Here is a 13,033-nt window from a genome sequence, read left to right as displayed (position 1 = left end):
GATATCATTGTTAAAACATGAAGTACTTTATAACATTTAAAATGTATAGTATATAATCTTTCACTGATTACACACTGATTCAGTGACTGTGCATTATTTACAGGTAATTATATTCTTTTACTGATTTATACTATTTACATCGATTTTTTTTTTTTTTTGTGGATTTTCACTGCAGAAGCAGTGGAAAATTCCACAGATATTGCATTTTTGGCCACAAAAATCAGAAGAGTCTTGCAAATTCCTTTTTTGAGAAACTGTCATTTTTATTGGTATTGATGTCCAGAAATGCTGTCTAGGTAGGCAGCTCTCTAGATTTTGAGATGCAGCTGTAGTCTTTGACAAACAATGATATTTGTGTTGGCTAATTTGTTTCATAGAGAGTAAACCATCTGCCTTTCTCCACCAGATGATGCTGAAATACAAGGACAAGAAATGGTACCAGCTCTGAGGTCCCTGCAGGGAGTCAGCGGACCTTCCTATGAAGACAGCAGATCCATCATCTCTCCTCCGTTTCTTCCTTCTCTTCCTGTATCTTTCTCTCTCTGTGATGTCCAGAGACTGCCACTCGCGCTCAGCACAACGTCACGCGGCATTACCTCGAGCTGAGGAGCTGCGGAAAGACAGAGGAGACAGGAGGGGAAGGAACGGGACAGGCGAAACGCATCACGACGGGATTTCCTTCCCTTCTCGGTGGCAGTTGAGTTTCCTCTCCTGATCTTGTCTTGGGAGAGGAGGCCCATCACCGGTGCTGCCCCTGTCTTATACCTTCATCCGCCACGCTGTCATTTTCACTGCCATTCTGTCTGCAAAGAAACTACGGAAAGGACCTTTTTGGGATATGAAAGATTTAAGATGAATGAAATGGGTCAGAGGGACATAGAGCTGACAAAAGAAGGTCTAACGTCTGCAGCATTGCCAAGCTTAATGCTTCTGATAATCTGTCACTAGAGCAAGAATAGGATGCATGTCTAGTGATTTAATTTAGGAAATTAGTGCTTTTTCTCATTTTTGGAATTGGGATGAATCTCATCTAGCTAATATTTCACCCCAAAATCAATATTTTGCATAAAGAAAACCTGTTTTTAGGAGGCAGGCATGTTCTTTAAGCAAAATATTACATAAGTTTGATTTTAGGTTGAAGCATAACTAGATTTCATGAGATTCACCCAGTAATCATGTTAGCTATGGAAAAGGTCGGCTTGTCTTACATAAGGTGTGATGAAGTACCATTTAATTTCACCTCTAAAGGGCTGGAAGTTGCTGTATTTACCACATATCATGTGATTATTTTGCCATATGAAATTGCAGACGAGCCTGGGCAGCAAAGCTGATCTGATCATGTATCATTTTGTTGTTCTTTCGTCTAAAGGACGTATTGGTTTACACTGATCAGGTCTCAAAAGAGCTTTTAGGGAAGAGCTCTGACTTTGATGTACACTATACGCTGTGTTGACACTGGAGAAAGATGTTCATTTTAAGTATATATAAAGATCTAATTAGCGTGACTGTCTAAAAATGTGTCTGGCTCATATTACACCAAAATCAAAAGAAAAAATATTTAGCATGAAGACAAATAAGTTTTTGTAAGATTCATTTTTGCTTCATGCTTAGACAAAAACACTGTAATACAATTTAAATCCGCGTAAATTAAAGGCTACCACTATGATATATAAATATTTATCAATTTAAATGTTTTTTAACATTTTGGTAAATTTATTTATTCATTTTCTTTCATTACAGAATAAAAATGTGCCTAATTATTCACAGTGCAAAAAATTGGTTTGATTTTCTGTAAACTGTAATTTCTGATTTCTCTGATTTTTGGGGGCGAAATATGACCCAGACGTGCTTTTAAAAGGTTTCACCAGTATGAATATATGCTGGTTATATACAAACAGAGATCTGGAGCACGTGAATTATTTTTGATCTACAGGAGCAGGATATTTTTAGTGAGAGCTGGGAAGTGTGAGGCATGATCTTGATTATGTGCCTTGTGATGAATGACATGTCAGAAACCCGTCTGCTCTCCGGACACGAGGGACACCGGTGGAATGTGCCGAGAGTACTGATTCTTCATATGCAAAACAGGTTCCTCCTCCTCCTCCTCCTCCTCCTCCTCATTTCCCATGATGCAACTGCTCCTGGACGAGGAAATCTCGAGGCTTATGCGAGACGCAGTACAGTACCTGGTGACTTCCTCCTCTGAAGTACATGACGAATGGATTTCTCTGTGTATTTTCTAAGAAGCCTTTTCGGATGGACTAATGCATGAGTTTGTCATCCTCACAGAGAGGTGAATATATCTATCTCTGTGTTTGTTGCTGCAGTGGAGGTGACCACTAAATGTTCAATGCAACTCCATACTCTCGATCAGCAGCCCACGGATGGGGGTTACCTTCTGCCTTTGCTTTGCGACCCATGAATATATGCTAACCTCGACTTCTGTGCGTATACGTGTGTTCGTGAACATACATGTATGCAAGAATATGTGTATGCTCACGTTTATATAAACTAAAGATACCATATATTTGAAAGCATATGTTGGGATGTTTTCTTTAAGTGTGTTTTCTTATTTATGAGGTGCAAGAAATTGCTGCTATTTGTGTTTAAAATTAGGAGAATCTGTCGAATCTGTTGACGCTTGTTGTTTTCCAATCAGGCGTAAGAAAGAGTTAGTTCTCTCAAAAATGAAGATTTGCTGAAAACGTACTCATCCTCAGACCATTCAAGATGCAGATGAGTTTGTTTCTTCATGGGAACAGATTTGGAGAAATATAGCATTACGTCACTTGCTAAAGTGAATGGGTGCCGTCAGAATGAGAGTCCAAACAGCTCAATAAAACATTACAATAATCCACAAGAGTCCAGTCCACCCATTAATGTTTTATGAAGCAAAAAGCTGTGTGTTTTTAAGAAACAAATGAATCTTTAAAGCGTTTTAACTATAAACCATTGCCTCTCGCAAAAAATATATCCATAATCCATAATAATGCTTCTTCCACTGAAAAAGTCCATCCCCAGTTGTTCTGACATTAAATTCCACCCATATATTTGTTTAGAGCTGTTCTGAACCGTTTTCACTTGTAAATGGCACCTGATTTGTGCATATTTTTCTCCGGATTAAGGCAAGACAACTTTTTCATTGGTGAAAGCAAAATTATGGACTCAAAAGGATGGATTTGTTTCTTACAAATGCATAGTTTTTTTGCTTCAGATGTTGTTAACTGATGGACTGGAGGGGTGTGGATTACTTGTGGATTATTGTGATGTTTTTATCAGCTGTTTGGACTCTCATTCTGACGGCACCCATTCACTGCAGAGGATCCATTGGTGAGCAAGTGATGGAATGCTACATTTCTCCAAATCTGTTATGAACAAACAAACTCCATCTTGGATGGACTTGAGGATGAGTCAGCAAATTTTGGTTTTTGGGTGAACTATTCCATGAAAGCTTTTCCGTTTGTTTTGTTTTTTTGTTTGTCACATTGCTGCCAAATGTTGTGAATATGAATATTTCTGAAGACAAACTTGAGAGTGCTGATGCTGTCAAAGTTACTGAAGATGGTGGCCGTGATCTGACTAGACTCCAAAGAGTTGCTTTGCTGTGAAAGTAGATCTAACAGAGAGGAGAGGATGTTCCTTATAATTTAAAACATCAGTGTCATGGCATCTCTACATGTATAGATAGATGGATAGACAGATAGCAAACTACTCCTGTTGCCATGGTGTTTGTGTAAATATCTACCAAAATTGCAATTTTCAATGTTGAAAATCTAATCCAGCTTCTCTGCTTCATACATATATATATATATATATATATACTTTTTTTTTTTTTTTTCTATGAGCAGTTGTGTGGTTTTGCACTATATGTTTTATATCGTAATGACATCAAAGTCATTTTATTATTAATATTTTTGTAGTTGGCATTGGTCTTTATTTTGGACATTTTGTTTCTTTAAGAAGGACCAAAATTAGACGGATGCTATGTGTAAATGTGGCTCACACTCTCAGATTTGTCCTCATTGCCAGTTTAATGATATTTGAATGACATTTGAAATATATATATATATATAGAAATATATAATTTACTTTTAATTTACAAATGAATACTTTTATTATATTGTTTGAAAGGAAAGGATGCATTTTAAGATGAACTGGTTGTGTATATATTCTCGCTGAATCGAACATGAAATCTTTTCTGGTGAGCCATCTGCTTGGTTGTCTGTGGAAGACTGAAAGACGACCTGAAGAATCTCTGAAATCACTGGCCATCTCTGTGTACTGTTTGTCCTCTGATTTCTCTTGCACAAAAGGCAGCATGATATCGTGTTTACAAACTTGAAACATCCTTCTACATTATATTTTGGCTCTTTTTCTTTAGTCCTGCTAGTGAGATGTTTGTAAAGGAACAAATCACGAGTATTTACTCTCTATTATTGATGATTATGAAGGCGAGATTTTTTTTTCCTGATAGTATACTCTCAGCATTGTTATTTGAGTTTCCCTGAACATCGTCGCTGTACTCCAGAAAAAGAAAAAGAAAAACTCTCCTGAAAAGGGTCGGTTTTGGGGAAGATTCCCCGTGGGGTTACAGGTTTTCTCATCATAGCCAATTTATTGTACAGTTTTATTATTCAAACTTTCACATGAATGTTTGTCTTAATCTGCTGCCACCCAACAGTTTAGGAAACATGTTTATAGACATAACTGTGCAATGGAAAATAAATGTAACAGAAAGATTTCTTTACAGCCGTTTTGATTCCACACCTCATTTTGCATACTTGGGCCACTAGATGTCACAGTTTTACAACTTGAACTCTCAATTTTGAAGAAATAAATGATTTAAGTGTAATAGACAATGAATGTATAATCTGAACAGAAGCCAGAAGCATATGCATATATTTCTTAAATACACATATTTATATATTTCGGTTGCCTAATCAAAATGAACAGGTGTTTTGTACACGTTTTATAGTGATAAATCACTGATTAAACAATTTGATTATTTTTATCATTTCATTAAATAATCATTATATAATATGTATGCAATGATTCTAGTTCTTATTTTACCTTTTGAAATAAATAGAAATGAATATAGGCTATAATCTAAATAGAAACCAGAACTATTACATGTGTCACCTGTTTGCTTTGATTATACAGGTGAATCTCAATAAATTAGAATGTCGTGGAAAAGTTCATTTATTTCAGTAATTCAACTCGAATTGTGGAACTTGTGTATTAAATAAATTCAGTGCACACAGACTGAAGTAGTTTAAGTCTTTGGTTCTTTTAATTGTGATGATTTTGGCTCACATTTAACAAAATCTCAACAAATTAGAATATGGTGACATGCCAATCAGCTAATCAACTCAAAACACCTGCAACGCTTTCCTGAGCTTTCAAAATGGTCTCTCAGTTTGGTTCACTAGGCTACACAATCATGGGGAAGACTGCTGATCTGACAGTTGTCCAGAAGACAATCATTGACACCCTTCACAAGGAGGGTAAGCCACAAACATTCATTGCCAAAGAAGCTGGCTGTTCACAGAGTGCTGTATCCAAGCATGTTAACAGAAAGTTGAGTGGAAGGAAAAAGTGTGGAAGAAAAAGATGCACAACCAACCGAGAGAACCGCAGCTTTATGAGGATTGTCAAGCAAAATCAATTCAAGAATTTGGGTGAACTTCACAAGGAATGGACTGAGGCTGGGGTCAAGGCATCAAGAGCCACCACACACAGACGTGTCGAGGAATTTGGCTACAGTTGTATTCCTCTTGTTAAGCTACTCCTGAACCACAGACAACGTCAGAGGCGTCTTACCTGGGCTAAGGAGAATAACTGGACTGTTGCCCAGTGGTCCAAAGTCCTCTTTTCAGATGAGAGCAAGTTTTGTATTTGATTTGGAAACCAAGGTCCTAGAGTCTGGATGAAGGGTGGAGAAGCTCACAGCCCAAGTTGCTTGAAGTCCAGTGTTAAGTTTCCACAGTCTGTGATGATTTGGGGTGCAATGTCATCTGCTGGTGTTGGTCCATTGTGTTTTTTGAAAACCAAAGTCACTGCACCCGTTTACCAAGAAATTTGAGCACTTAATGTTTCCTTCTGCTGACCAGCTTTTTGAAGATGCTGATTTCATTTTCCAGCAGGATTTGGCACCTGCACACACTGCCAAAAGCACCAAAAGTTGGTTAAATGACCATGGTGTTGGTGTGCTTGACTTGCCAGCAAACTCACCAGACCTGAACCCCAGAGAGAATCTATGGAGTATCGTCAAGAGGAAACTGAGAAACGAGAGACCAAAAAATGCAGATGAGCTGAAGGCCACTGTCAAAGAAACCTGGGCTTCCATACCACCTCAGCAGCGCCACAAACTGATCACCTCCATGCCACGCCGAATTGAGGCAGTAATTCAAGCAAAAGGAGCCCCTACCAAGTATTGAGTACATATACAGTAAATGAGCATACTTTCCAGAAGGCCAACAATTCACTAAAAATGTTTTTTTTTTTAATTTTTTTATTGGTCTTATGAAGTATTCTAATTTGTTGAGATAGTGAATTGATGGGTTTTTGTTAAATGTGAGCCAAAATCATCACAATTAAAAGAACCAAAGACTTAAACTACTTCAGTCTGTGTGCATTGAATTTATTTAATACACGAGTTCCACAATTTGAGTTGAATTACTGAAATTAACTTTTCCACGACATTCTAATTTGAGATGCACCTGTGTGTGTGTGTGTGTGTGTGTATGTATATATATATATATATATTATTTATTTTATAGATGCCAAATTAAAACAAACCGACGTCAGAATGTAATAAAAGCTAATATTAAATATCGATAAATCATTGATTTAACAAATTATGTACTTCCAGTTATCCAATTATGTTAATTCTCTACACAAAATTGTTGCCATAACACTTAGTGTTATTTATCGAAGTAAAAATTTAATGTTTTTAGATTCTGCATGTTAAAGTAATAAAATCAGTGTATAAATTGCATCTGAAACTGACAAAAATTCTGCCTGCGTGTACTTTAATATTAGATTATTTGGGTGACTGATAATGCCTTACAAATTGAAAAACTGCATAAAAATAAATAATTATATATGGTCAGGCATTAAAAAAAAACAAAAAACGTAGGCCACCTCTGGGAATGACTGCAGACAAATAGCGCTGCAGTTCCTCATACGGCCTGCAGGGGGCTCTCAAGTCAAACAACAGCTTCCAAACGCGCATCAGAATGAAGGGGAGGGAAACTTCAATTTGGCGTCTGGCGGTCCGTTGAATTACTTAGACGCGCTCAGTCTGTCTGGTTCGCAGCGTAGCAGAAGCTGCATCTTCTTTGTTTTTCTTTCCCCTGTTTATTTAAGGACCGGATCAATGGAAAATAAACCGACACGCGGAAGAAAGCGACTCTGACACTTTCTGACCCTGGATACAAACGGCGTTTCGCCAGTGATAATCTGATGCTGTGAGGAATAAAGTGTATCTGCTGAGAGGAAACCAGCGTCGGTCATGAGTTTACAAGCTGTGAGACTGGATATATGATCAAAGATACACTTTTAGGAAGGGATTTTCATATGCTAAAGCTTGTATTCATTTCATATTCGATATGACACGGCAGGTTATCAAGCTACTGAGGTGAATGTGATGCACTTTAAACTTTGTTTACATGGATTTTTTGCACTGAAACCAAAATTTATTTGAGATTTACTATTTCCTCATATGTTTAGGCTCGTTTTTTCTGCCTTTTATTAGTGAATTCAGCACTGGAAAGTCTTGTTTACTATTGATGGACTGCCAGTGTTGATATTTTCAGCACTGATGATGGGAAGAATGTATTATATGCACTTGGGAATGGACTTTGGGAATGTCTTCTGATTTGGGAAGGATGAGCAACGGACCCACTATCGTCTACGAGTGGCTAAAAACCCTCCAGCTGTGTCAGTATGTGGAGTCATTTGTTGACAATGGTTATGATGACCTGGAGGTGTGCAAACAGATAGGAGACCCTGACCTGGATGCCATCGGTGTCTTCACTCCACATCACCGGGAAAAGGTTCTCCGGGCCGTGGAGAGACTCCGAGATGAAGACAAGAAGACGGCACCGGGACTGTATTTCACCCTTGAACCGCTTCCACATGGCACATGCCCTCAAATTAGTGACTGCAAACAGAAATGCACCAAGTCTTGGGTCAGTTCTACTTGGGACAGGCCCAGGATCGGACTCTCCAATGACATCAAAGCTCTAGAGAACCACAAGAGCCGGTGGTGTATCCTAAACTCAAGCTGAAGATAATGATAAGGGATAAGCTGGTGAAGGATGGAATTGACCTCAGCAAAATGCCCTACTCTTATAAAGTGAGTACTAACCTTTACGTCATTATAGTTCCTGTCACATCACCTGAAAATGTTTGCAACGTCTCTTTGTTTTGCAGCAGAGATATTGACATTTTCTTCCTGCTTTCAAAGGTTACCCGTTGGCTTGAAATTTACCCACCTGGTGTGTGTGTGTGTTCTCGTTTTTGTAGTAATAAACATCCAAGAAAGGTTGTGCCTGCAAAATATCCCTTGTAAATGTCACGCATTATTATATTTACTTGTGCAGTGGTGCTCGGCCAATATGAGGCTTTCTTTTGATGGCCAGTTCTGAAAGTGCATTACCCTCATAACGTTCAAGGCGTTTGTTTCTTCATGGGAACAGATTTGGAGAAATTTAGCATTATGTAATTTGCTCACCAATGGATCCTCTGCAGTGAATAGGTGCCGTCAGAATGAGAGTCCAAACAGCTGATAAAAACATCACGATAATCCACACCTCTCCAGTCCATCAATTAATATAAGTGAAAATTTTGTTAGAAATAAGTGAACATGTTTGTAAGAAACAAATCCATCCTTAAGTTGTTTTTAACTTCTAACCATTGCTTCTGGCTAAAATACACATCCTCTATCCATAGTATTGCTTTCTCCAGTAAAAAAGTCAACTCATCTCAATTAGGAGAGAAATATGCACGGCATTGTTTACAAGCAAAAACATTCATTTAAAGTTCATTAAATGTCTTGATGGATTTATTACAAACAAAATAGAATGAAGTGGTGTGGATTATTGTGGTTTTTATCAGCTGTTTGGACTCTCATTCTGACGGCACCCATTCGCTGCAGAGGATACAATAGTGAGCAAGCGATGTAATGCTAAATTTCCCCAAATCTGTTCTGATGAAGAAACAAACTCATCTACATCTTGGATGGATTTTTTTAATGAAGTATTCCTTTCAATGGCCAGTGCTAATAATCTTAAAAAGTCTGAATATCACTATTGCAAGCAAATATCCAAGCAAGCAAGCAGTTGCATAGAGTGGCAGCACATTAAATGTTGTGGTTATCATATTGTCGTCTTATCATAAACTTGAACTTATTTCTGAGGTCTCGTTGGTCTAGTAAAAGTATTGTAGTTCCATGTTGCGGCATGCTTGATGCTTTCCAAGTCAGATTATTTTATCCAGCCAGAGACTTTGAAGTATTAGACAACCTTAATTGAAGTCGTTATTCATTAGTGCACTCTGGGGCTTTGAGAGCAGGCGAGTCTTGGCTCTAATCGATAACCCAGAGAACAAGAACTGTAATCCATTAACTACACTGAATGCTATTAATAGAGTGATTTACTGCACAGTTGTCTCCGCTGAGCATCATTCAAAGCTCAAGAGCTTTTAAATAATAGGCAGGCTAATGCAATGCACGTTTAATGTTTTTCAGATTCAGTTTTGTTATTATGAAAGTGTTTTTTTGGACCTTGAGAAGCGATTAGGTCAGCACAACTCTTCATATTTAGTTTAGTTTCAGTGATTCATTGAAATTATTTTATTGTGCAATGACTAATTAAACCATATGAAGCACAAACTAATGCTTTTATAACAGTGCATATAATGTTTGATCATTTCAAACATTCACAATATTGTCTTGTTTTCCAATAAAATTATATATCTGAATATCATTAAAACAATATATTCGTTTGAAAAGTAAAATGACATATCAAAATATATCAATTAATTTTTTTTTACCCTATTAGCAATTTTTGTTCTTATTTTAAAGTTAATTCTACCGCAATTATAGTGATGTTTATCCTTAAAAAAAAAATAAGGATGAGAAAATTAAACTTGTGCGTATTATGTTTGATCAGTTCAGACATTCATATTTGTCTTGTTTTCCAGTAAAAATATCTGAACATCATTAAAACGATATATTCATTAAAATTTCCAAAGTTTGAGAGTATCGTTGTCACCAGAAATGTCTTTTAATATCATCTGTCTCTATAGACCACCATTAGCTGATAAGTTTTTATGAACAATTTTATAAAATTCTTAAGGAATGTGGCCAGAAAAAGGAACTAGTAGTTATGGGGGATTTCCATATAAATTGGGATAATAAATCAGATAGGAAAAAACTTAAAGAAATTGTAGATAAATTTAATCTTGTCCAACAAGAGTGACTAGTTCCTCACAGACACAAATAGATTTGATGTTTACAAACAGGCCAGAGAGAAAAATGAAAACATATGATCTTCTGACGGGAATATCTGATCATAATATCACATTATTGGCACGAAAACTCACTAGAAAACGTTTTGATAGTAGAATTCAGATAAAATGTAATCCTCAGAGAATTCCAAAAAATGAAATTAATAACTTAGAAAATGCCCTTCAGCAGATTGATTGGTCAAGTCTGTTGCATAGTGAAGATATTAGGAATAGCAGTGATATGTTTCTTACAACTATTAATAAAATAATATATTTTTTTACTAGGAAGGTTAAAAATAAATCTAGACAAAGAATGACATTACCCTGGCTCAATGATGCGCTTTGGCAACAAATGAAAGAGTGAGACTTTGCACTGAAAAGGGCACTTAAAGCAGGACCTTATATCATTAAGAAATAAAGTAGTAAGAAATATAAGAGAGGCTAAAGCTGAGATTTTTTATTCGAATAATTGATGCGAGGGGTAATGGGAAGATGATTTGGAAAAATCTTAATAAATTGACTGGAAGAAATATTGACCATAGACAAAGTGAAATAGAACTTAAAATAAATGGAATTTTCCTTCAGGATCAGGAAAGGTTAACAAACATTGTCTAACTGTCTAAAAGCTTTTCATCTAAAGATATTGTGTGTAGTCCAATCAATCATAATAAACCAATTTTTAGAATATGTGAAATTAGAAGTAATAAATATAAGTTCTTTTAGAGCCTCAAAAGCGAAGGATGCATAAGGATTAGAAACTGAATTTTTTTAATTTTTTTTATTTATTTATTTTTTATAAATATAAGGATATTTTAGCATGTCCTATTACCCATTTAATTAATCTTTCAATTATGCAAGGTATTTACCCAGATGCTTGGACGTCAGGCATAGTGACGCCAATTTTTAAGGGTGGTGATCAGACAAATGTAGGAAACTATAGACCGATTAGTATATTGCCTACAGTTGCCAAAGTGGCTGAGAAATGGGTAGCAAAACAGCTGATTACTTACTTGAATGAGGGACATACCCCTTTGCATTCAATGCAGTTTGGATTTCGCTCTAATCATTCAACTGAAACTGCTAATTGTTATCTTCTTGAGAACATGAAATCTAAACTTGATGGTGGTGGAGTAATAGGAGCAGTGTTTTTGGATCTAAAGCAGGCGTTCGACACTGTGAACCGTGAGGTACTTCTTTCAAAGCTCACACTTTTTAATTTTTCTGTTGAAGCTATTAAATGGATGACTTCTTATTGAGCAAATAGGAAGCAAAGTGTGCGTCTTGGAAATAGTCAATCAGTGTACCGAAATTGTAATATTGGAGTTCCTCAAGCATCTGTCCTGGGCCCTATCCTGTTTAGTTTGTATATTAATGACTTGCCGCTAGTCTTTTCATCTGTTAGTATTCAAATGTATGCTGAGGACCGTTTTATATGTGCATGCTAAAAACAAACAACAAGCAGCGAACATTCTAACTGAGGTATTGGTCCATGTTTCAGATTGGCTGAGTAACCCATATTTACATTTGAATGTAAGCAAAACTGTTTGTGTGTATTTCTCACAAAACCGACAGTGATTCCTCATCCTGATGTATTTGTTAAAGGAGAAAACCTCAAGGTTGTTTCTGATTTTAAATATTTAGGAGTAATTTTAGATTCCCAATTGACATTTCAAAAGCATGCAAAAAGGTAGCCAGAATGATTAAACTTAATTTGGCAAACTTCAGGCATATAAGACCGTGCTTAACAATAGAAGCAGCAAAACTTTTCAATGTGCTCTATGATTTTTTCTCATATTACATATTGTTTTACTAGTTGGTCACAAGCAAGCATCAATTGAATCTCTTTACAAACAGGTGCTTAAAATATTTGATCAGAGGACTAATAGTTATCATTATTGCAATATAGTTCAAAAACATAATTTATTGAGTTTTGATAATATTAAACATTTGGTTGATGCTTGCTTGATTTTTAAGATTTTAAATGGTTATGCACCTCCCCCACTATGCCAGTTTATAATGCAGGAGGATAATAATGGCAGAGTAACAAGAGCAATTACTAGAGGAGACTGTGCAGTTTAGGCTTACAACATTTGGACGGTCAGTCTTTTCAATTAGAGTCATTAATTATTGGAATACTCTACCAATTGAATTAAGGAGTTGTACAAATTATTCAACATTTAAATATAAATTAAAGAAATTGTTAAAAGCAAGTCATATTTGTAATCCTGTGTAATTTTCTCTCTCTCTCTTTATGATATTGCCATTGTTATCCTTAGAGTTATTGTATGTAATTGTAAATGTTATTGTATGTGTGATAATTTACTGTATTTTAGATTTTTAGGTTGCCTTTTTAAAATCTGGCAAGGGGCAACAGATGAAAATTAGCCATTGAGGCTAACTCTGGCTTATTTACAGTATTTTACTGTTGATTAATGAGCATTGTCCCTGTTAAATAAATAAATTCAAATTCAAAAGTAAAAGTGCATATAAAAATTTTTTACCCTATTAGCAAATAGTTTTT

At 36.1% G+C, this 13,033-nt stretch overlaps 2 protein-coding genes across 8 annotated transcripts in view; both read left to right on the top strand.

Annotated features, from left to right (window-relative positions):
• stxbp5b (syntaxin binding protein 5b (tomosyn)) overlaps positions 1-4,747 on the top strand; it is a 39,862-nt gene extending 35,115 nt beyond the window's left edge. For all 7 annotated transcript variants that reach the window (XM_058748909.1, XM_058748907.1, XM_058748908.1 and 4 more), the window contains one exon: positions 407-4,747. In XM_058748909.1, coding sequence (XP_058604892.1) covers positions 407-448 — 42 coding nt within the window. In that variant the 3' untranslated portion in view covers positions 449-4,747. The remainder of the gene's footprint in view (positions 1-406) is intronic.
• Positions 4,748-7,230: 2,483 nt separating this feature from the next.
• LOC131522990 (sterile alpha motif domain-containing protein 5-like) overlaps positions 7,231-13,033 on the top strand; it is a 60,402-nt gene continuing 54,599 nt past the window's right edge. The window contains 2 exon segments of the mRNA XM_058748933.1: positions 7,231-8,189; positions 8,192-8,359. Coding sequence (XP_058604916.1) covers positions 7,869-8,189; positions 8,192-8,359 — 489 coding nt within the window. The 5' untranslated portion in view covers positions 7,231-7,868.

This window comes from Onychostoma macrolepis, chromosome 17 (assembly GCF_012432095.1).
Source record: "Onychostoma macrolepis isolate SWU-2019 chromosome 17, ASM1243209v1, whole genome shotgun sequence".
Taxonomy (NCBI): domain Eukaryota; kingdom Metazoa; phylum Chordata; class Actinopteri; order Cypriniformes; family Cyprinidae; genus Onychostoma; species Onychostoma macrolepis.
Note: the sequence above shows the minus strand (reverse complement) of the source record. Positions and strands in the feature narration are given on the sequence as shown.